General features: G+C 52.1%; 2 protein-coding genes and 1 long non-coding RNA gene across 4 annotated transcripts in view; 2 read left to right on the plus strand and 1 right to left on the minus strand.

The window, feature by feature from the left end:
- The first annotated feature begins 173 nt into the window (after positions 1-173).
- LOC118023865 lies at positions 174-5,447 on the plus strand. The gene is made up of 3 exons (XR_004682917.1): positions 174-1,510; positions 1,894-2,190; positions 3,172-5,447. It is a non-coding gene; the product is annotated as an uncharacterized LOC118023865 (long non-coding RNA).
- A 1,403-nt stretch (positions 5,448-6,850) lies between these two features.
- Positions 6,851-13,599, plus strand: ESRP2 (epithelial splicing regulatory protein 2). The gene is made up of 15 exons (XM_035024928.1): positions 6,851-7,048; positions 7,144-7,272; positions 8,735-8,848; positions 8,959-9,073; positions 9,353-9,451; positions 9,679-9,733; positions 9,802-9,912; positions 9,988-10,120; positions 10,217-10,259; positions 10,417-10,718; positions 10,831-11,043; positions 11,154-11,352; positions 11,499-11,685; positions 11,998-12,163; positions 12,240-13,599. Exons 1-15 carry the CDS (start codon positions 6,851-6,853, stop codon positions 12,327-12,329), a joined length of 2,154 nt encoding a protein of 717 aa, XP_034880819.1. The 3' UTR covers positions 12,330-13,599.
- A 486-nt stretch (positions 13,600-14,085) lies between these two features.
- NFATC3 (nuclear factor of activated T cells 3) overlaps positions 14,086-22,758 on the minus strand; it is a 119,152-nt gene continuing 110,479 nt past the window's right edge. The window contains exon 10 of one of the 2 annotated variants that reach the window (XM_035024925.1): positions 14,086-16,318. In XM_035024925.1, the coding sequence (XP_034880816.1) occupies positions 16,197-16,318 (122 nt within the window). In that variant the 3' untranslated portion in view covers positions 14,086-16,196. The remainder of the gene's footprint in view (positions 16,319-22,758) is intronic. The other variant, XM_035024926.1, reaches the window with a different exon arrangement.

Raw genomic sequence — 22,758 nt, forward strand, 5'->3', positions numbered from 1 at the left:
CGGCCGCGGCGGCCGGGCCAATCAGCATCCGCCTCCCCCAAACGGCCTGCCAATAGGGACTCGCCGCCGGGCACGTCCCTCACAGTCGGAGCTCGCCGCCTCGCCCCTGCGGATCCCAGGCCCCCTCCTTGGACCGCGCCGCGCGCCGAGCGCATCGATCGCATCGATCGATCCGGGTTCAGCCTGGCTTCTCTGCTCAGTCCCGGACGAGTCGGATCCAGCTCGCCGCTGCTGGATACCCAACCCAGCCTTGTGTACCCTCACCCCCGGTTCTGGAACGAGTCGGGCCGAGGGTGGAGTCAGAGTCCAGTGCTCGCCGCTGCTGAGAGACCCTGGTTAGAGCAAGGGGAAGAAGAGGAGAAGTGAATCCCGGAAAGTTATTGGGCCTTAGGGGACCGGGAGCTGACCAGGACCTTTGTGCAGACCCCACACCGATTCTTCACACCCTGCCCCGACGGCACGTGGGTTCAAGCAAGGGGTCCAGGGGCGCCCTGCGTCTGTCCAGGGATTAGGAATGCGGGTGGGACAGGTAGAGGCCAGGTGTGAGGGCTGCCCCGCCTAAAGTTTTAGTTTCGGGCAATATGGAGTCACCTCTCCAGACTGAGCAGTTCTAGTGCCCCAGAGAAAGTGGATTTGAACCTCAACCCTATGACCATGGCCCATTGGCAGATTCCCCAGCAGAGCAGGACAGGTGTTGTGACCTTGGAGTCCACCTACCATTCCCACTACACGCAAACTGGGGATCCAGAGAGGACACAGACTCCCTGCTGGAGGAATCAGAGGCAAACAGAATGGGCAGATTTGACAGCTGGCGATATGACCAGCACCACGGGTCACTCTAGGATACGGAGACCAGTATGTTTGGAGACAGAAAGTCTTGATCCTCCACACACTTCCTCCTGAGGGCCAGACAACACCCTGATCATCCCCTGGTCTTAAGACTTCTAGCCCACCCCTTCCTTCCTTCCTTCCTTCCTCTTGGCCAATGGCTGACCCTTTCTAGCCTTTCAGAGTACTCCTGGATGAATCAACTCACCCTCTTGGCCTGCCCCTCCTGTGTTCTTATAGGGAAACATATTGGTGGTTGGGGTACACTACTCTCTTAAGGTCCAACTATCTCCCTCAGGCCCTGGCAAGGACCCCAAACCCTGACTCCCTCACCTCCATCCTGGCCCCCAGAAAGAGGGGTTGCTAAGGACCAATCTAGTGCAGGTCCACAGTGGGAGACCATAGACATCCTTTTGCCGGTATTAGGGACAGGCAGGAGTCCATAGTCAAGGGTTAAGTGGAGGGAGGATAGGCATCAGGATGGCCTGGGCTGCCTTGGACTGTGGCCAGTCTGAATGTGTTGTCAGCCCAGCAGCCTCAGGTGACCATGGACCCTTCACAGGGTGTCCCAGTTCCACAGGCCCTGCGGATGATAGGAACCACAGCCATTGCGGGGTGAGGATGTCAAGACCTAGTCAGCAATGATCTGTGCTGGCACTGTGGAGAGGAGAGGAATCAGAAGGTAAGGATCCCCCCTTCTCACAATGACCTTGCCATCCACATGATCCCCCTTGGCTGCAGACCTGGAATCTAGATACTATCCTGATTCTCAGACCCCACAACCAGGTGGTCACCAAGTCTTACCCGCTCTACCTTCCCGAAGCCAAACTACTTTCATCCCCATAGTAGTCTCCTTGCTCATGTCCCAATTTATGCCCTTATTCCTATGGATTGTTCTCCATGGGGTTGACACTATTAAACATTAAATCAGGCCCATCACTGTCCGCCTAACCCCACTCACAATGCCCCTACTGAATGCATCATAGGCATCTCACTCATAGTGAATGAGGAGCCTGCAGGCGACTCTGGACTTTTCCCACAACTTTCACTTCCCCTCTTCCTCAGCTCACTTGTCTCCACCTTCAGCAGCTTCCTCGCTGCCTAGAACAGGACAACCTCATTCTTGCTCTGGACCTCTGCACTTGTTGCCCTGGGATCACTCTGCAGCTCCCAGTTTTGGGGACTCAGCTGAGCTCTGCCTTTAGGCCTCAGACCAGACATGACCATTGATTCTGAAGCAGCTCCTGCCTGACTCCCAGCGGAATATAATCCATGGAAGAGGAAGCCTTCACCTGCCTGTTACTGGTGCAACTGCCTTCTTGGTTACTGGGTATCATCATCACAGTCCCAGGCAGACAGCAGGTGCTTAACATATACTGAATGATTGAATGATACACCCCCTTCTTTAACACTTTCCCCTTTCAGGATATGGTCCTGGTTGGTGCCTGTCAGACCTGGAGAAGGAGATAAGGGACTGAGAGGTCCACAGGCCGGTAGTGCTATCTGCCTCAGATGAGAATCCAGCCAACAGCCTTTGCCCTTTCTCTGTTACACTGGGCCCTTTGCATTCCCTCTTGCTCGCACAAGTTCCAAGCTGCCCTATCTGGACCAGGTGGGTGCCTGGGCTTCGGGCAACCCAACCAAGACCATGGCTTCTAAGCCAGAGCTGAGCCCACTTGGAGGCCAACTGATTCTCCCTAAAGCTCACAGTTCATCAGGCTCCTATTCCTCTGATGCCAGAGCCAAACACTGACCAAATCATGACAGAACAGGTTATCTATTTTTTTTTTAAGATTTTATTTATTTATTTGACACAGAGAGACATAGCGAGAGCAGGAACACAAGCAGGGGGAGTGGGAGAGGGAGAAGCAGGCTTCCCGCGGAGCAGGGAGCCCGATGCGGGGCTCGATCCCAGGACCCTGGGATCATGACCTGAGCCGAAGGCAGACGCTTAACGACTGAGCCACCCAGGCGCCCAACAACTAAGAATTCTTGAGACGTCTTTGGTGCGGAATGCTGGTTTATTAAAGCACAGCAACAGGACCGTGGGCAGAAAGAGCTGCAGCACCGGGTGTGAGGGGTGGCTGATAATGTACTATGGGGTTGGGGGGCGGTAAGGAAAAAGAACTTTCATATGCTAAGGAGGACCTACAAGATACTGGAGGCCTTGCCATTGTCAACTTAAGGTTGTTTTTCCCTTCTAGCAAGCCATTAACATTAAGATAGTTGGGAGATTCCTGGAAGAATGTCACATATTGTCCCACCCAGGAGGGGGGGATGGGGGGTGGTTGCAGAGTGTCAGCTTATGCTTTGTCTTCAGCCAGCCTTCTGCTTCCTCATCAGGATCATGACCTGAGCTGAAGGCAGACACCCAACTGACTGAGTCATCCAGGCGCCCCCAGAACAGGTTATCTAACCTGGCTTAGTCATCAACGAATGTTACCTGGAAGAAGAATCATTCGAGATGGATCTTGAAGAATGAGTAGGAATTTGCCAGGAAAACAAAGGGATGAGTAGGTGGGTGGGTGCTCCAGGTAGGGAGCTTAGTATGTGCAACAGCCTGGAGACCTGAACAATCACAGTAAGTGTCTCTGGGGCACAGGGTGGGTGGGAGTGGAACAGAGAGGTTGGAGGTCTTGAAAACCAAGCTTAAAAACGGCCTCTGTCCAGGAAGCCAGGAGCCACAAAGATGCTCAAACTAGAGGGAGGCGGCCTCAAGGCCCTTCTCTTTTCACTTCTGTCCTGGAGCATTGCCCCCGGTTGGGCTCTCCTGTGCAAGTTCCTCCTCCCAGCCCCCAACGCCTGGTTCGGGCGACAGGGTCAGTGCGCCCTCTGGTGGGTACTCAGCGAAGATTCGGCAAAGGCGCGCAGCTGGGAACCTGGGTGGAATCCAGTGCGCTGGCACTGGAGGCCCAGGAGATAAGGGTAGCTGCGGATGGTCAAGTTGCGGTCCACTGGGCCGCAGAGGGTGTGGATGGGCCTGAGCCGGCGAGTGTAGATCGCCGCAGTGGATCCCACAAGGCATCCAGCGTAGAATCCTCTCCCACAGTGGGATATTTTCTGGCCTGGGAGGGAGAGAAGAGGGCCCTTTTACACCACTCCTGGACGCCCTGCAGGTCCAAATGACCGGCCACACTCCGGGGCCCACATGAGGACCCCCACCCGGTATCTGCGCCGACCTTCACGTACCCGCTGCTGGAGCTGCTGGAGCGCCAGTTGCCTCCATAGCAGGCCTCGAGGGGCTGAGATAAGGATGGGATTCCGCGAGTATGTGGCCTGGATCACAGGACCAAGTTCCTTTCCCCCAAGTACCTGAATTATAGTTTGGGAAACGCTACGGGCTGGACCTTTGGAGCCTTGATCACCCCTTTCACGTATGTTATCTTCAATTCATTCATTAACGATTTATGAACCCTAGTAGCTGGGTTGGGGTGGGGGACACTGCCCAGTGAAATACAGGAAATCTCATACCACAGTGGGGGCCCCTGCTACAGAGGGAGGTGCCTTCAGAGAAAATCTGGAAGAAGAGCAGGGGTTAACTAGGACAAGGGATGGGTTGGGAGGGGAGGAAAGAGCTCAGATGAGACTCCTAGAGGAAAAGACCGGTAGCCCCAGGGAAGGTTACTAGTGCTGAAAGTTACTAGGCTGATGATGCAAAACAAAGCACTTAAGACAACCATTCATTCGTTCATTAAGTCTTGAGCAAGTTTACTACAAGCCAGGCGCAGTGATAAGCCCTGGGAATGAGCCTGTCCTCCGGGATCTGAGTTCAGGGCGGATGTGGTATAAGGACACAATAAATGATTTATTGTCATTTATTATGAAGTTACTTTAGTGTTGGGGGAAAGGAGTGAGGGTTGTTTAGTATTAATGCTGTGATCTGGGAGGATCCATCTGAAGATGAGTAAAGGAGCTCAGCAAAGCAGGGGCTCTAGCGTTATTTTAATGAATTTAGTTTTTCAAGAAGAGTCCAAGCATCGGGAATTGTCATGCGGTTGGAGATGGGCGGAGTTGCCCCCACGCTGCCAGGATGGCTCGAGATGCCACACTGGAGAGGTCACCTCAAGAAGGCGGCTTCCCTGAAGACCTGACCTCGAGACCCACGCTGAAGGAAGAATAGGGAAGGGCCTAGCGTGAAGGTCTAGAGGTTAAATGGATGGGGGCTCCGGGAAGGCTGAGACCGAGATCGAGTTAGCTCTCAGATGGCAAGGTGGTGACGCCGGACTGTCCTGTAGAAGCCGGAGCCCAGACAGGAGCCCGACAAGGAGGGATGCTCGCCAAGGTGTTTTAGGAGAGCCCCTAGGGTGAGGAGGCGTTGGCCGCAAAGGCGTGGATGAAGGCCCAACTCCGCCAGGCGCACGCGCGCTTCAGGCTGGGCAGGGGAGGAGCCACTTCACTGTTGGGCCCCACCCCCAAACAAATATTTGACATTCCAGGCTTATCTAGCGCGGAGCTGGACCCGAAGAGCGACTTTCCCCCCTCCCCCCCGGCCTGATTGGCCTAGCGCTTCCGTGGGTGGGGACCAGCGGGCAGGCGCCGGAGTGGGCGGTCCGGAAAGGGGCGGGCCCCCGCCTATACCCGAGGAAGCGCTCGTAACCCGAGGCTGCTGGAACACCTTTTTCGCACTCCCCGCAGACCGCCGAGTCCCGGCCCTTACTGGGCACCTCGGTCTCTTTATCCGATAGTGAAGTAGGGACGCGATGAAGTGTGGGTTCAATGGGCAAGGCCTCCTTAGCTCCCCCTCCACCGGGCTCTTTCTCCATCGTCCGAACATCCGGACGCAGCGCCCAGCTTTTCCGAAAGCGCGAGGTGCGGCTCCAGCTTCAGTGTCCGCGCGGGCTTGGCAACCCTACGTCCTTTCTTCCCGCCGGGTTCTTCAGTTTCTCAGTCATATGAAGGGGAGCACTTAGGGAAGTCCGGCGCGACCAAGCACGACGGGGCGAAAGGGTGTTGGGAGCCCTCCATGCGGGACTGTCCTTGCTGGGCTCCTGGTCTCGCATGGAGACGAGATGGAGGATATGCAGCCCGCACGCGCACATCACACGTTCGCCGCTAGCCCCCACCCGCCGGCGCGCTCACATCTCCAGGCAACGGGCCCGTCGTCAGGCGGGGAGGGCGACGAAAACAGGCAGCGGCCTCCACGTGGGGTAGCGGTGAGGCTCCGGGCCCGGACCATCGGGCTCAGCCCCGTCTAGAGGCGCTCTCTGGAGTTGGAGCGGGGCGCTTCCTGCTTCCCCAGCACCGAGGCCTGCACACCACCTAGTGTTTTGGCACCGCGGGCACATCCCGGAGCCAGGCTAAGGCCAGGTCTTCACACGTGTGTGGACAAGCCCTGCCCCGTGACCTCTCGTCCCCCGACCTCATCGCTCTAAGAACCTCTGCTGATCCCCGACCCTCCCCCCCCAACCCAGTTGGCCTCTGGTGACCACCTCCCCCCAGGCCTCTGGGTGATAGCCAGTAATTCACCGCCCTCTTTGGTGACTTCTATCATCCCCCGGCCGGCCGTCGTGACCCCCAAAGCCCCTAGACTGCCTCCTGGTGATTTTCACAAATTCCATGTGACCCCTGTGGACTGCAGAAGGCCCCTGTTTTTGCATTTTTCTTGGCGCCGGCCTCATGGTGGGGCGGGACGGAGAAGAGGACGAGATCGAGTAGGGCAAGGCCCTCTGACGGAGTGGGAGTCCGGGCCGTGAGCGCGCACCCAGGCCCGGCGTCTGAGCGCGCGCGCTCCGGGCGAGGCTCTAGCGGCCTTCCCCCTCTGTTCCCCGGGGCCGCCCTCGGTCACGTGGCCGGCGGGGCCGGCAGGTAACTCGCCCGGAGAGGGCGGGGGCCAGTAGCCGCCCCGCCCCACGGGGCGCCGCGGGCGGGTCTCAGCAGCGCCCACTGCGCCAGCCGGGCCGCAGGTGCCGCCCCCGACACACGGTGTCCCGCCCAAGCTGATTCGTGTCTGCCGTCGGCCGGTGCGTGCGTGCGCCTCGTCGGTCCGCGTGTGTCTGGCCGAGCGCCCCCTTCCTCTGCGGCCATGACTCCGCCGCCTCCCCAGCCGCCGCCCCCGGGCCCCAACCCCATCTCAGACTCCGCCGCCGACCCCCGCTTGGGGCCTGGACCCCTGGTCGTACTGTTCGGAGCCACGGCTGGTGCGCTGGGGCCGGACCTGGGCTCCGACGAGACCGACTTGATCCTCTTAGTCTGGCAAGTGGTGGAGCCGCGGAGCCGTCAGGTACGGTGAGGCGGGGGGGAGGGGGGTTGGGGTCCCCAGGGAGTTTCAGGATCCGAGGGGAGCAGTGGCTGACCGGTTTCCCCCGCCGCTCGTAGGTGGGGACGTTGCACAAGTCACTGGTTCGCGCCGAGGCGGCCGCACTGAGCCCGCAGTGCCGCGAGGCGAGCGGCCTGAGCGCCGACAGCTTGGCGCGGGCCGAGCCGCTGGACAAGGTGCTGCAGCAGGTGAGTGCTGGGGCCCGGGTGAGTGGAGGCATGGCCGGGCCGCGGGGACATTTCTCAGCCGGAGAGGCGGCAGGAGGCAAGGCCTGGCGTGCTGCGACCAACTGGCCCGGGCTGTAGGACGAGTTCCTGTTGTTTAAAAGTTTCAGAGATTCCCGCGTGTGCCGGCCCTTCCTGGGGGCACCTGACTTTTCAGCCTTTCCAGGCATCCACTCCTACTGACGCGGTGGGATGGAAGCTGCGAGACCCCTCCCAGGGCCGGCGGGGCTGTGAGGCTGAGACGCTTCTGGGAACCTGCCTGGCCAGGTCTCCCAGAACAGCGGTCGGAAGCCAAAAGGGCCGAGGGGCCCGGTCCTGGCCATAGGTCACGGTCCCTGCCGCCGGCGACCTCGGCCCACCCACCCGCCTAGGAGACGCTGGAGCGGGGGCGTAGGGCGGGTCTGCCTCCGAGGCGGACGCCGCCAGGTGTAAGCTTGCTCGTCTAGGCCTGTCCCGGCCGGCTGGCCAGGCGTGGGCGCTGTCCGGACCCCGCCTGAAGGCTACCTGTCTCCTGAGTGCAAAGGCCCCGGGTGCCTCCCAGCTCTGGCTGAAGTGGGAGGCGGTTCCTGAGCTGTTTTCTTTTTTCTTACCTCCGCTGCTGCACTCACCCTGTGCCTGACTCTCGAGTGTAATGAGTTTAAGTGCTTTACAGGCGCAGATCGTTTCATTTTCCAACAACTTGGGAGGTTCTTGATGAGGTACAAAGGTGTTGAACCTGGTCCTGTTGCAGAAGGGCTCCCAGGTTAGACCCTACTTGGGGAGTGTGCTGAAGGAGAACTGGGTTGGCTCGCTCTGGGCCTGTGCCTAGTGCTTCTACCTGTTCTCCAGCCCGGAGGAAGGCTGGGGGGGCGAGGCTGGGCAGCTTGAGAAGTGCCACCCCCTCTGTGAGCAAACAGTTCAGTGCCAGCCGGTCGATAGGGTGTGGGTCAAAGCTCATGCTGCCCCTGGCGTCCAGGTGTGGAGCTCTGTCCTTGGATTTTCTCTGCCCCTCGGTTGGTCAGACCTAGAGGCGGGGCTGCCGTTGACCTCATATGAGCCTGCTGGGCCTCAGGCAGGATTGGGCCTCCCCCACCTGTCTGAGGGTGGTGCCTGGTCAGGGACAGGTTTAACCTGCTTTGCCCCGCCCCTTCCCACCTGCTTGTCCCACTCCACCAGGTGTTTGCTCTGGCCCCACTCCAGGCTCTTGGGAGTGTGTGTGATGGGGGCTTGGGTGATATGTGACTGCCCCCCCCATTTGGCCTGGAGAAGGTGACAGCGGACTGGGGGAGAAAAGGGACACAGAACCAGGCCCCCGCCTGTGGCCAACTTCTCCCCAGGCAGGGGAGGGCTGAACATCTAGCTGAACCAGCTTTGCGGCCTGTGCCCTCCCTCGTGCCCGCCCAGCTGTGAGTCTGTGTCTATCTCTCTCCTCACTCCCTACCCCCAGTTCTCACAGCTGGTGAGCGGGGATGTGGCTCTGCTAGGCGGGGGCCCCTACATGCTATGCACTGATGGGCAGCAGCTGCTGCGACAGGTCCTGCACCCCGAGGCCTCCAGGAAGGTATGCCACTGAGGGCACAACAGGGGGTAGGGCTCCCAGGACCCCTGTCATGGGGGCGGGAAGGGCAGCTCAGTTCCCCCCAATTCATGCCCACTCCCATGTGCCCCCAGAACCTGGTGCTCCCCGACACCTTCTTCTCCTTCTACGACCTCCGCAGAGAGTTCCATGTGCAGCACCCAAGCGCCTGCCCTGCCAGGGAGCTCACCGTGGCCACCATGGCACAGGGTATCGGTGACCCAGAAGGGCTGGGGTGGAGGGGAAGCTGTAGGCTGTTCCTGAGGATGTGCCTCCTGGAGGACTATACAAACAAATGCCAGGTTTCGTTATCTGCCAAGTCCTTGAGGACACATGCCTGTGTGTCTGTGCTGGGGTGTGTCTGAAATAGGGACATACGTCTGCCCATGTCTGGGATGGGGACTTGTACAGGCATATATGAGCTGGATCAGAACAAACGTGTTTGTCTCTCATGTTGGGATTTCCTTATTGTTACTTCTCTGCTCATAGACTTGGGGCTGGAGACAGATGCCACAGAGGATGACTTTGGGGTCTGGGAAGTGAAGACAATGGTAGCTGTCATCCTCCACCTGCTTGAAGGGCCCAGTGGTAAGGTTCCCCTCACCACCTGTCACCCGCTCTCAGGACTGGGTGAATGTCTGCCTCTTACTTCCTCAAAGTCGCCGTCCCCACTTGTTAACCTTCTTTGAGAGACCACAGGTAGAAGCTCCTTTGTCACCTCCTTATCCCCCTCAACTGTCCTCTTTTTGCAGAGCTTGGTGGGGAGACCCCCCCCTCCACCAGACCCTGCTGACCCCCATGCCATCTCCTCTCAGGTCAATTGTTTTCGAAGGCAGAGGTGGTAAAGCAGAAATACGAGACAGGTCCTTGGTGAGTGTGGGGGCAGGGGTGGGGGGCGCCAAGAGCTGGACCGCTCTGACTGTGCCCTGCCCCCACAGCAGCAAGGCCGATGCGGTGGACAGTGAGACTGTGGTTCGGGCCCGTGGGTTGCCCTGGCAGTCCTCAGACCAGGATGTGGCTCGGTTCTTCAAGGGACTCAACATTGCCAGGTGGGTACGGCACGGTGGGTGGGCTCGGGAGGGCAGGCCTGCCCAGCAGGCGCTGACGAAGCCCTGGCTCTGCAGGGGAGGTGTAGCGCTCTGCCTCAACGCCCAGGGCCGCAGAAACGGCGAGGCCCTCATCCGCTTTGTGGACAGCGAGCAGCGGGACCTAGCGCTGCAGAGACACAAGCACCACATGGGCGTCCGCTATATTGAGGTGGGGCTTCGGGCTGGGAGTGAAGCAGGGCGGAGCTGAGGCCCCCCCCCCCCCCCCGGGCTGGAGATCCATGGGCTATCCCCACTGTCCCCACAGGTGTATAAAGCAACAGGAGAAGAGTTTGTCAAGATCGCAGGGGGTGAGTGCTCCCAACCACACCTGGCTCCCCTGGCTCTTGACCGTGTCCCCCCTTGCCCACCCCCCCCGCCTTTCTGCGCCCCTGCGTGCCAGGTGTAGCTGGGTATTTGGAAGGGCACAAATGAAGTCAGTAGGTGACTCCCATGCCTCTCACCAAGGCACATCACTAGAGGTGGCTCGGTTCCTGTCCCGGGAAGACCAAGTGATACTGAGGCTACGGGGACTGCCCTTCTCGGCTGGGCCGGCGGATGTGCTAGGCTTTCTGGGGCCCGAGTGCCCGGTGACGGGGGGTGCGGATGGGCTGCTCTTTGTGCGCCACCCTGACGGCCGGCCCACCGGTGACGCCTTTGCCCTCTTTGCCTGTGAGGACCTGGCACAGGCTGCGCTGCGCAGGCACAAGGGCATGCTGGGTAAGCGATACATTGAACTCTTCCGGAGCACTGCGGCTGAGGTGCAGCAGGTGAGCACCCAGGTCCCCCCTCCCCCCATGTGCTTCTCCCGGGGACCCCTTCCAACCCCCTGTACCCCCGCCCTACTTGGCATCACCGGCCTGTTGCTGCCTTCCTGGCCAGGTCCTGAACCGCTATGCATCCAGCCCTCTCCTGCCCGCACTCGCCGCTCCCCTGCTCCCCATCCCCTTCCCACTGGCCACTGGGACTGGGAGAGACTGTGTGCGCCTTCGAGGCCTGCCCTACACAGCCACCATCGAAGACATCCTGAGCTTTCTGGGGGAGGCAGCTGCTGACATCCGGCCCCACGGTGTGCACATGGTGCTCAACCAGCAGGTGAGGCTGCTGCCGGTGGGGAGACCTGCATGGTTAGAGAAGGGCTGGGGGGTTGGGAGTGAGGCCCTCTAGCGCGTGACGGGTTGGTCACAAGACCACCGTGTGCACAGGGCCGGCCATCGGGCGATGCTTTCATCCAGATGACATCAGCAGAACGGGCCCTAGCTGCTGCTCAGCGTTGCCATAAGAAAGTGATGAAGGAACGCTATGTAGAAGTGGTCCCCTGCTCCACAGAGGAGATGAGCCGTGTGCTAATGGGGGGCACCTTGGGCCGCAGTGGCATGTCCCCTCCACCCTGCAAGCTGCCCTGTGAGTGTCCCAGGGGCTGGGGAAGGAGGCATGTAGGGGCCAAGCTGTTATAACCCTCGCTTTCTACAGTGGGGACTCTCTTCTTGCTGCCTCACCCAGGGCAGTGCTGGGCTCCCTGCAGATGCACTCTCTACTTCTGCCTCCAGGCCTCTCACCACCCACCTACGCCACGTTCCAGGCCACCCCAGCGCTCATTCCCGCTGAGACGGCCGCTCTGTACCCCTCTTCAGCACTGCTCCCAGCAGCCAGGGTACCTGCTGCCCCTACCCCTGTTGCCTACTACCCAGGGCCAGCCGCTCAACTCTACATGAACTACACAGCTTACTACCCCAGGTACCAGCTGCTAAGAAAACCCCCCAGTCTTGCCCCCATTCTGGTGTGACGGAGGGTCATGGTCCCCTTCCTGGGCCAGATGATCCAAGGTCTGTTAAGAGCTGCAACTTAATCTAAGATGGACAAGGGAGTGACAGGTACGGTATGGAGGATACTGGCGACAAATTAGAATGGGGAGGACTCTGGAGACAGCGGTTTTAGGGAGGAGGAACTGAACTAAGCACAAGGTGGAGACAAGGGAAGAGTGAGGTGGGTCTTGGTCTAGGCCATAGGTGGGACTGCACTCCTAAATCCCTGCCTCTCCCGTCCTAGCCCCCCCGTCTCCCCCACCACTGTGGGCTACCTCACCACACCCCCTGCTGCCCTGGCCTCTGCTTCCACCTCAGTGTTGTCCCAGCCAGGAGCCCTGGTCCGTATGCAGGGTGTCCCATATACAGCTGGTATGAAGGATCTGCTCAGCGTCTTCCAGGCCTATCAGGTGAGGTGTGGCTGGAGGGCTTGGGAACCTGGCTGAGCCTGGAGCTCCCTCCCCTAAATCTCTGTCCCTTCTGCAGTTAGCCCCTGATGACTACACCAGTTTGATGCCTGTTGGTGACCTGCCTCGCACTGTGCTACAGGCCCCCAAAGAGTGGGTGTGTTTGTAGGTGAGGGAGCCAGGAGGTAAGAGCTGGCTGTTGTCTTATCATGTCTGTCTCGGCATCCAGAGAACCACTACCCTCAACCAGGTGGCTGCTTTCTGGGCTTGTCAGAGCTCTCAGAAAGCACCTAGAGGAGCTCAAGCCCCAGCTCCATCTCCCGCTTGTTGCTCTGCCTGTCACCCCAAAGCTGCTGGCTGGACCCTGCATGCAGGGCTGGGGGTGGAATGGTGTTACCCTCCTCCCGATGGCCTGATCCGGGCCTCTCTGAATAGCACCAGGAGAGCCTTTGGTCAGTTTTGGCTGTGCCCCATACCCACAGAATCTGTGGGGCTGATGTCCATAGCAGGCTGGCTGGCTTTTTAAAAAATGTAAGCCCTGGTGCCTTCAACGTATAACTCCTGGGAGCTTCTGTGTAAAGATCCCAGTGTTCTGCCCTCCCCTTTCCCTTCTGCAGGGGGCAGGGAAGCAGAGAACGCTGGCCCCAGCCCCCAGGATACTTGACCCTTAGTGGCCACATTGTGCCTTGGGTCTAAGGGTAATAGCTCTCCTCCAGCTTGGCACAAGGACTATGAGGTGGCAAAATCACAGGCTATTTTGATGGACTGCACTGCAATATCCCCAGAGGACACTAGGGGGCAGGAGGCCCTCACAGAAAAACTCAGGCTTGAATTTTAAAGACTTTCTGCCTACTTTTCATGCACACCTTGGGCAGGCCAGTTGTCCTGAACTCAGCAGACATCGTGGAATGTCCTTTGCACCCATTAGAGGGTACAGAACTGAAGTTTCGGAAGGAATTTGGAACTCTACTCACTCCTCCGTAAAATAAACAAAGGTTCCTAACCAAGTGGACTTTTTAAAAGCCAAAGTGCCCTTAGCTTTGGACCCCAGAGTGTGGGGTTCCACACCTGCCCCGGGCAGAGGTAAACTCAGGCGGATTTCCAGGACACTGTTAACCTGTCACCGTTTATTTCAGCCCTGTAACTGAGGAACCATGAATTGCTGGCTCTCCCCTTTGTTACGTTGTGTAAGGAGCACTAGACTCCTATACAAGGTTTTCAAATACAAAGTGTGTAAAAAAACACAATTCTACGTGCTGTAAACACGGAACCAATCCCTTAGCTATCACCCATTTTATAAAATAGAAGGTTTCAACTTGAGCCCATCGGAGCCTTGAAGATGACCATCTATTCTGATTATTAAAAGCAGGGTTCCAAGTCCGGTGCGGTGGGGGTGCCTGGGTGGCACAGGAGGTTCAGCGTCCCACTCTTGGTTTCGGCTCAGGTGATCTCGGGGTCTCCCTCCCCTCGCTCCCTGCTCCCTAAAATAAATCAGTCTTTGGAACACCACCACCACCACTCCAGGGCTTCCTGGCCCGACCCACCAGGGCCCTGGTGACAGTGGTTAGCCCCGGGCAGGGGTGGACTGCACTGCACGCAGCAGCACCGCACGTGAACCGAAGACAGGACATCTAGTCCCTTTAGAGCTGTTCTCAGCCGTGTTTCTCTCTGTATCTCTAGTAAGTAAAAGGCTGCTTATCCCATCCCTCAAACCAAGATGTAGCACAGGTTGGAAGGGGTAGGGTAGGTGCTAAGACAGGCCCAGCTGCTCAGTGTTGCTACTAGAAGTCAATTTGCATAGTCCAGTGAACGTGTGCTTTAGTGCCACTTAACATGGCACAGAAGTTTAAAGTCTTTACCTGCAAAGCGAAAAAATACTGATTCTTAAACCAAAGACTTTACAAAATGATACAAGACTGCTTATGTATTATACAAAGCTCTTTTAAAATTGAACTTTTATTTTAAATAGGAAAGCATTTCTAGTGCTACAGGCATCAAGGTATTTAAAAGGCATCAAAATTTGGTGCATAGCAACTCTGGATCATAGAGGCTTTTATTCCTGAAGGCAGCAGAGCAACCCCCAAAGGGTCTTGCAAGGGGCACTCTTGCAAGAACCCCATGTGAGGCAGCTACCCCAGGGGCAAGAGGGTGGAGGCAAGTCCGGCCAGCTGTCTGGAACTTCCTGTCAGGGGCCGCCTCTCGAAGCCCCTCCAAAGGAAGCGGTGGGCTGCCAACTACAGGCCCTGAAGCAAATCTCACTATCCACACTCTGACACAAAACTTACTTTTAAAGAAAACAGGAAAACACCCAGCTCCAGGAGGGACCAGAGTGATTTGCTGAAGGATAGACATCTTGCTCTAACTAGGTTTAGGGGAAAAATATAAATCATGGTTTGAAGGGGGAAAAAAAGACCATACTTTATGCTGTAGGAGGTCAACAGCTCCTACCTGGCTGACTAGAGGTGGCAGGCAATGATCCAGCTCCCCCTGCCCGGGCCTTACTTGGCCTCAATAGAGAGTCCTGGCATCTAGGACTCATAATCCCCTGGAGTAACAACATCCAGCCCTTGACCAGCTCAGCACATTGTCGCGCATATAGGCACTCAAAAAATTTCCTTCCTGAATAAATGAAATTACATGATTTCAATTGGAAACACACTGCAAACTTCAGGTGCTTTGAAATGGGCCCAGCCTTGGAATAGGTACTAATCCCATTAAAGGGAGGGGGAAGGGCAGGGTTTGGAAAAAGCACCCAACTGGGGCACCTCCTTTGGTAGACAGCAGGCTGGAGTTTCTTGCTGGCACCTGCCCTGGGCACCAGCCTCACCAGCAGCAGCACCGGGGCATCTTTGGTGTGGAGGGTCAGGTCTATGATGCTACCTCTTGTTTGGGTTTGCCTCAAAGCCTTTTGGGGAAAAGGATGGTTTTTAGGCCATGCAGATGGTACGAGGGTAGGCCAGAATCATTTTAGGCTGTAAACAGAATGACGGATAAACCTTCCATGCACTTGTGAATCTTAAAAGCTTCCCTTCTGGAGTCCTGTATTTTCTCTGCTCTTCTGAAGCATATAGCTCATTTGTGCTTAGCTTCTGACACAGCCTGGCCTCTAGAGATGAGTTAGAACCAGCAGATTTGCCTAAACCATCATGAGGCTGTGACTTCAAAGGTTACAGAACAGCCAAATGCAGATACTCCCAGTTAGAAAAGGCCTGGGACCAGAGGACACAAAAGGGAAAAGCACTCCACAGCTGACTTGTTTGCAGGACGGCAGGATATTAAAGCTACCAAGCTAAAAAACCCACCTTTCAAAGTCACCTTACATGGAGCTATCTTATCCAAGGCCCTGAGGGAAAAAAGCAATTTCAACATGGAGTCAGTATGGAGAGACTGCAGGAAGATTACCTAGAAAGTTACAAAAAGGCTATGCTCTGGAATGTTTTATATTCCAACACGTTAATGATTGGAATGGTCTCTTCGTACTTTAACAGTTTACTTTTATAAAGAGGTATGAGCTACATTTGGCTTTATTTCCTATAAATCTATGAAAGGCTTTAGGACATGCTGAGTTTCTGAGGCATAGGTGTGGACTTAACATTTTTTTTTTTCTTTCATGTTTGCCTCTGGAAGGTTTTATCAAAAGTTCCTACTTTAAAAATATCATCAAAGCTAAAGAGTCCTTCAAATGACCATAAAGGAGTACAAATCACCAATCATAGCTAAGCAACCAGGTCACTTGCAAAAGCAGCACCTCTGAAATGGAGAGCTTGCTGCATTCACACTCAAAGCACCCATCATATAAAAGTATCCTATTTAAATATAAAAAGCAAAGCTCATTTCCCCAAAGCTCAGTCTATGCTGCTCCTGTTCTTTTACAAAATCTACCCAAGGCCTGAGGTGCAGGAATGCTTTCCCCACATACAGTGATCCCAACTCCTGGTGCCAGTCCTGAAGGCCACAGAGTTGGAAACCCAACGTCCAAGGAGAGAAACATGCTGAGAAGTACATGGTGGTGGACACATGGCTGCAGTGAGCACTGTCAGAGCCCATCAGATCTTCCTATATCCAGGGAATCGGGACCCGGGAGGGGAGCCTGCCTGCTCGCCCCTGTTCCTTGGGAAACAGAAATCTGGGACATGTCTCTCCCAATTATCTCGTTCACTGAAAAACAAGAAAAAGAATGATTAGTGACCTCTGTGTGACTGACCGTATGATGCTCAATGGTGAGTTCCATATCAAAAACATTTTCCCCCTTTCCAGTTTTCTATAAAGGTAAATGCAGTGCTTAAAGCCTGCTCCTAAACTGAATGGAGACATCATTCCAGACCCCTCCTCTTCCCTTTCAGTTCAGTTTTGTTTGGGAAGGGAGATAGCTCAGAGAACAGGAAACGTTCTTACCCTCACTCTAAAAGCTTATGCTCTGGAGAAGATAGGATACATATGAAATGAGTTCATGTTAATCTAACTTTTCCTTAATTTGCATCCTTTTAGGAGGGTTTTCTCCTTCTGATTCCTGCAGTGTACTTTGTAAAGTGAATGCGAATAGAATAAATTGTTTCGGTAAGAATAAAGGAGGATTTGCCAGTTATTTTGTTACCTTATGCTAATACAAGCATCTTTTATTATGCTAGGGGCATTTGTTCTCATCCTGTCAGGAAAGACTTGCTTTTTTGTTGGTTTCTATGACAAGCCAAGCACTTCAAGGAACAAAAAACTTCAATATTAAGGAACCAGTATAGAAAACAATATCCCAGGAGTGCCTGGATGGCTTAGTAGGTTAAGCTGCCTTCGGCTCAGGTCATGATCCCAGGGTCAGCAGGGAGCCTGCTTCTCCCTTTCCTCCCTGTTTGTGCTCGCTCATCTCCCTCATGCTATTGTGATCTTCGTCTTCCTCTCTCTCAAATAAATAAAATCTTAAAAAAAAAAAAAAAACCAACAACCCCAAATTCCCTCAGTAAGAACCTTTAGTTCTCTCATGATGAGAATTCTCTGCTTTGAAATGAAAATTCTTTTATCAACTAAAGATTATACTCCTAGGCATATACTCAAAAGAACTGAAACATATGTCCACGTAAAAACTTGTACTCGAATACAAGTTCACAGCAACATTATTCATAATAGGCCCAAAGTGGAAACAACCCAGATGTTGGTAACCAAGTGATGAGTGGATAAACGAAATGCAGGCTATCTATACAGTGGAACATTATTCTGCCACAAGAAGGAATGAAGTTCTAATACATGCTACAACATGGGTGAACCTTGAAAACATGCTAAGTGAAAGAAACCGGACACAAAAGATCATATATTGTTTGATTCCATTTATATAAAATGGCCAGAACAGGCTAACCACACAGACAGAACATAGATAGGTGGTTACGAGGAGTTATGGTGAGGAAGGAATAGGGAGGGACTGCTAACGGGTATGGGGGTTTCTTTTTGGAGTAATGAAAATTTTCTAAAATTAGATAGTTGTGATAGTTGCACAATTCTGTGAACATACTAAAACCACTGAATGGTATATTTTCAAGGGTGAATTTTATAGTAATGAATTATATCTCAGCACAGCTGTAATAAATGAAGAGGCCAAGACAAAAAATTTTTATACTTAGAATGTGATGTGATCATAGAGCAAAGGAGACAAAATCACTTCAAAAATCTTCAAGTATTAACATCTACTCTTTTATAGTTTAGGTAATTTAAAAAATTCTTCAAAGTCATATGGCTGTAAGAAGGGAACTAACATTCACTTCACAAATACTGAGCATCTATGAGAGTTTACAACTGAAATTTTGTATCTTATTTCAATCTTCACAACATTTTAAGGTAACTACTAACCCACTTTATAGATCAGTTAACTGAGGCTTTGGCAGGTCACATAATTTGCTTAGTAAATGGTGGAATCAGTTTCCAAACACCTGTCACTTCTTGGAGGCCAAGGGAAGAGAAAGAGGGAAATAAATCATTTAGACAAAGAAAATGTGAAAGACCTGGACAAATGTGGTGATGGCTGGGAGAGAGGAGTATGGTGAGAGTAAGGAGAGGGAAACAGGAAAGAGACAATATAAAAGGGACAAAAATAGAAAAGGCACCTGTTATTCCAAGCCACATAACAAGCAAGGAACAGTGTTTTCAGTGTGGACTCCATGTTTAGGCCTATAGGCTAGTCTCATGCTAAGACGGAGCACAAGGATGGCCCATGATCTTGCACGTGGCCTCTCACGTAACTCAGCACATCAAATTACTGGTAGGGGTCATTATCATTTGTCTCTCAAATAGCTTGCAAGCTCCTGAAGGGCAAGCAAGGTACCTTACTAATGAGGAAACATCAATTTCTGATGACTGAATAAATGGATCCTAATTCAATACAATTACTTAGAAACTACTGGGAACTAATATACTGAAAGTTCACTAGGTGGTGTGGTAGGAAGGGGCCCAGACAATGTTATTAAGACTAATGCATGACATCTGATTTTTTTAAAAAAGATTTTATTTATTTGACAGAGAGAGCACAAGCAGGGGAAGCGGCAGGCAGAGGGAGAGGGAGAAGCAGGCTCACCAAGCAGGTAGCCCGATACGGGGCTCGATCCCAGGACCCTGGGATCATGACCTAAGCTGAAGGCAGACGCTTAACGACTGAGCCACCCAGGCACCCCATCATGACATCTGATTTTGATTTTGACAGTGTCTATTTTAGACAGGTCTCCCAGCAGTGGCAAGTCAAATACAGAAGCAAGTACCAGCAGAGAATCATCTTTTCCCAACACTTATCACCTCCAAGGACGGTAACTTCAGAAATGTTCCAAGCTGCCATGCAACATGTCTTCTTAAATTATCTCACTGCTCAAGTTTTAAATCTACAAGGTGATTAAAATGGTGTTTTATCATCATAAAAAACCACATGACGTATTGTGTCTTTATGAGGAAGTCAGTGCTTACATTTTCTTGAGGATGAGGGTATATATCCAGCATTATCCACCCACTTACCAACTATACTTCTTGTTTTTCTTTTAAAGATTTTATTTATTTACTTGACACAGAGAAAGCGAGAGAAACAGAGAGCAAGCACAAGCAGGGGGAACAGCAGGCAGGGAAGAAGCAAGCCCCTGCTGAGCAAGGAGCCCGATGCGGGACTCAATCCCAGGACCCTGGGATCATGACCTGAACCGAAGGCAGCCACTGAACCGACTCAGCTACAGGCGCCCCTGTTTTTTTTTTTCTCTTAAGATTTTATTTATTTATTTGACAGAGAGAGTACAAGCAGGGGAAGCAGCAGGGAGAGGGAGAAGCAGGCTCCCTGCTGAGTAGGGAGCCCAATGCGGGACTCGATCCCAGGATCCTAGGATCATGACCTGAGCCGAAACCAGATGCTCAACGGACTGAGCCACCCAGGTGCCCCAGTTTAGTTTAGTTTTGTTTTTTAAGTATAGCTGACACATATTTACATTAATGTCAGGTGTACAACTTAGTGATTAAAAAAACCTTAATGGGGCTCCTGAGTAGCTCAGTCGTTAAGCGTCTGCCTTCAGCTCAGGTCGTGATCCCAGGGTCCTGGGATCGAGCCCCGCATCTGGCTCCCTGCTCGGCGGGGAGCCTGCTTCTCTCTCTCCCACTCCCTCTGCTTGTGTTCCCCCTCTCACTGTCTCTCTCTGTCAAATAAATAAATAAAATATTAAAAAACAAAAACAAAAAAACCTTAGTGATTTGACATTGTTATTTCTTAAAAATACTAACTGCTTGCAATTTCATTTTCAACTTTCTTTTGAACATATATGCATGAATTTATTCATTTAAGCCCTAGTCCAGAAAGTATGTGAGATGGCTTTATTACTTTTTTTCATCAATTTAAGAGCAGAAAGAGTTTATACCCCTACTATGCAATTTTATCATTTCCCTCCTTTAAAGAGTAAAGTGAACTCAAATCCTAGAACAAGAGTCAACAGCCCTTAACACCTGTGCTGACAGGTTATGTAGGTCACAGCATTTGGCCCACTTGGGACAGCTGCCGTTGACTCCCGCCACCCAGCACCTGGATCACCTGCGCCACCACAAGAGTCAGTAGTGCTTGCTGTAAGAACAAGTTTTTTTATCCCAAAGTTGCTGTCCAAATTACCAGTCCACTGGGATGCTATTTCTATACATACGAAAGAGGTGTTTGAGGAACAACAGGTCTCTTATTGGGAGCCATCTCCAATGTGAAGGTTTCGGACTAGAGCGGACAAGCATGGTATGGGATGGAATCTCACCACCAGGTGGACAGGGGCAGAGTAACCCAGGACATTGCCCCTGAGGTAGACAGAATTAGTCATATACACAAAAGCCCAAAGGGCCTTTCTAACTAGCATCTGAGCATCTTGAGCATTTTTGTAAAGGATTTCTGGGTATAATTAGACGATGTATGTATGTTATTTCATTTTGAAGCTGCAAGGAACATTCATCCAGGTTTGGCAAATTCACCTTTTCTTCCCTTCCCTGTACCCCAAGTTTAAAGGTATATAATCCATTCTCTGGTGAAAATTTTATGGAGATATTATTTTTTATAAAATGAAGGCTGCAATTATTTTCTGAATTCCACTGAAAAAACAAGAGAAATCTGGAAGTAAAGGAATGAGTTTAAATGGATGAGAAATCTAGTATTTATGGTTTATTATTCTATAACACAGTTTTGCTAAGATATACTTTTATGTTTTGATAAGTTTTAAGAACACCATCTAAACTACATACATTAGGAGTGTCTGGGCTCAGGTGTTAAGCATCTGCCTTTGGCTCAGGTCATGATCCCAGGATCCTGGGATCGAGCCCCACACATCAGGCTCCCTGCTCGGCGGGAAGCCTGCTTCTCCCTCTCCCACTCCTCCTGCTTGTGTTCCTGCTCTCGCTATCTCTCTGTCAAATAAATAAATAAAATCTTTAAAAAACCCCAAAAAACTACATACATTAAATAACTGAATTCACCTATTTATGGCATGAGTTGGCAGAATTAATTTGCATTTATTAACATACCTTCTCAAACTAAAGACAAAAAAAAAGTTCCTGAAAATTCAGAAAGTATGGTAGACTGCTAACTGCCCCAATTCATTCTTTTTTTATTTTTTAATTTTTTTATGTCCTAATTCATTCTTTTTTTTTAACATTTTTTTTTTAAGATTTTGTTTATTTATTTGAGAGAGAGAATGAGATAGAGAGCATGAGAGGGGGGAGGGTAAGAGAGAGAGGCAGACTCTCTGCTGAACAGGGAGCCCGACGTGGGACTCGATCCCAGGACTCCAGGATCATGACCTGAGCCGAAGGCAGTTGCTTAACCAACTGAGCCACTCAGGCGCCCTGTCCTAATTCATTCTTAAGTAATTGAATTTAACTACTCACACAGCCACTTAGCTATAAACTACATTTCCCAGCTTCCCCTTTGTAGGCCATATAATTTTTCTTCCAGTGAAATATGAACAGAAGTGATATGTGTATCTTCCTCATCCCAGGCTCGATAACCTCTTCCTTTCCTTCCCCAATACCTCTTGCTTTGGGCCAAGACTCAAGTCAAAGTGGTAACTCTGCTTTGATAATAACTAAGGAAACAGAGAAAAAATGAAATAAAAGGAATCCTGATCTGTGAATTACCATGAAGTGTGAGAGAAACTTCCAATGTGGTTAAGCCATTGTATTTTGGATCTCCATTAGAGAGATTTTTATTTATTTATTTATTTTTAAAGATTTTATTTACTTATTTGATAGAAAGCACAAGTAGACAGAGCGTCAGGCAGAGCGAGAGGGAGAAGTAGTAGGCTCTCTGCTGAGCAGGGAGCCCAACGCAGGGCTTGATCCCAGGGTCCTGGGCCGAAGGCAGCCGCTTAACCGACTGAGCCATCCAGGTGCCCCTTATTATTTATTTATTAACAAAAATAAAACTCATCACCATAAAGGTAATACAGAAAGAATATTTAAGTATTTTAAGCAAGAATCAAGATAACCAGCTTGAGCTCTATCGTGCCAAGTTTTTAACTAAGTCATTTTAAATTTCACCCTAAACATTAAACAGCTTTCAACCACAGGACAAAGTGAAAATATTTGCACAAAGATTAGAAATATCTTTCACTTTTTAACAGCAGCTTTACTACTAGTAAAGGAAAATTATGACTTTTTCTAAAACCACACCTGACAGAGGAATCAGTCTTATTATTAAGGGTTCTTTCTTTTTAAGAAATCTCTTATGTGTGTGATACTAAACTCAGTGTCATACAGATCTTTCCTCTAGAAAAGGTTGTAACTCAAAACATTCTTCAAAGACAAACATTAAATCTCCAGCTGAGTAAACAGTACACAGGTACCTAAAAGTCTATTCAAGTATCAGCATGTATCCTTTTGTATCAGCAAAAACTGAAGTGTGAAAAAATAAAAACCAAAACCCACTTCTTTTTATTTTGTGTTAAGATGCTGGATTCAGAAGAATTTTAAGATTCTAAGTAGGGGCACCTGGGTGGCTCAGTCGTTGGGCATTTGGCTTTGGCTCGGGTCGTGATCCCAGGGTCTTGGGATCGAGCCCCACATCGGGCTCCCTGCTCAGCGGGAAGCCTGCTTCTCCCTCTCCCACTCCCCCTGCTTGTGTTCCC

The sequence above is a fragment of the Mirounga leonina genome, unplaced genomic scaffold (assembly GCF_011800145.1).
Source record: "Mirounga leonina isolate KUSES-001 unplaced genomic scaffold, KU_Mleo_1.0 Mir_180, whole genome shotgun sequence".
Taxonomy (NCBI): Eukaryota; Metazoa; Chordata; class Mammalia; order Carnivora; family Phocidae; genus Mirounga; species Mirounga leonina.

What these genes read in the sequence shown, in the direction of transcription:
- ESRP2 (XM_035024928.1), top strand. Translation starts at nt 6,851, where the DNA reads ATGACTCCGCCGCCTCCCCAGCCGCCGCCCCCGGGCCCCAACCCCATC. An exon ending in GTTTGTCAAGATCGCAGGGG is followed by an intron (nt 10,260 to 10,416) that starts GTGAGTGCTCCC and finishes CCTCTCACCAAG; the next exon opens with GCACATCACTAGAGGTGGCT. An exon ending in CTGCGGCTGAGGTGCAGCAG is followed by an intron (nt 10,719 to 10,830) that starts GTGAGCACCCAG and finishes CTTCCTGGCCAG; the next exon opens with GTCCTGAACCGCTATGCATC.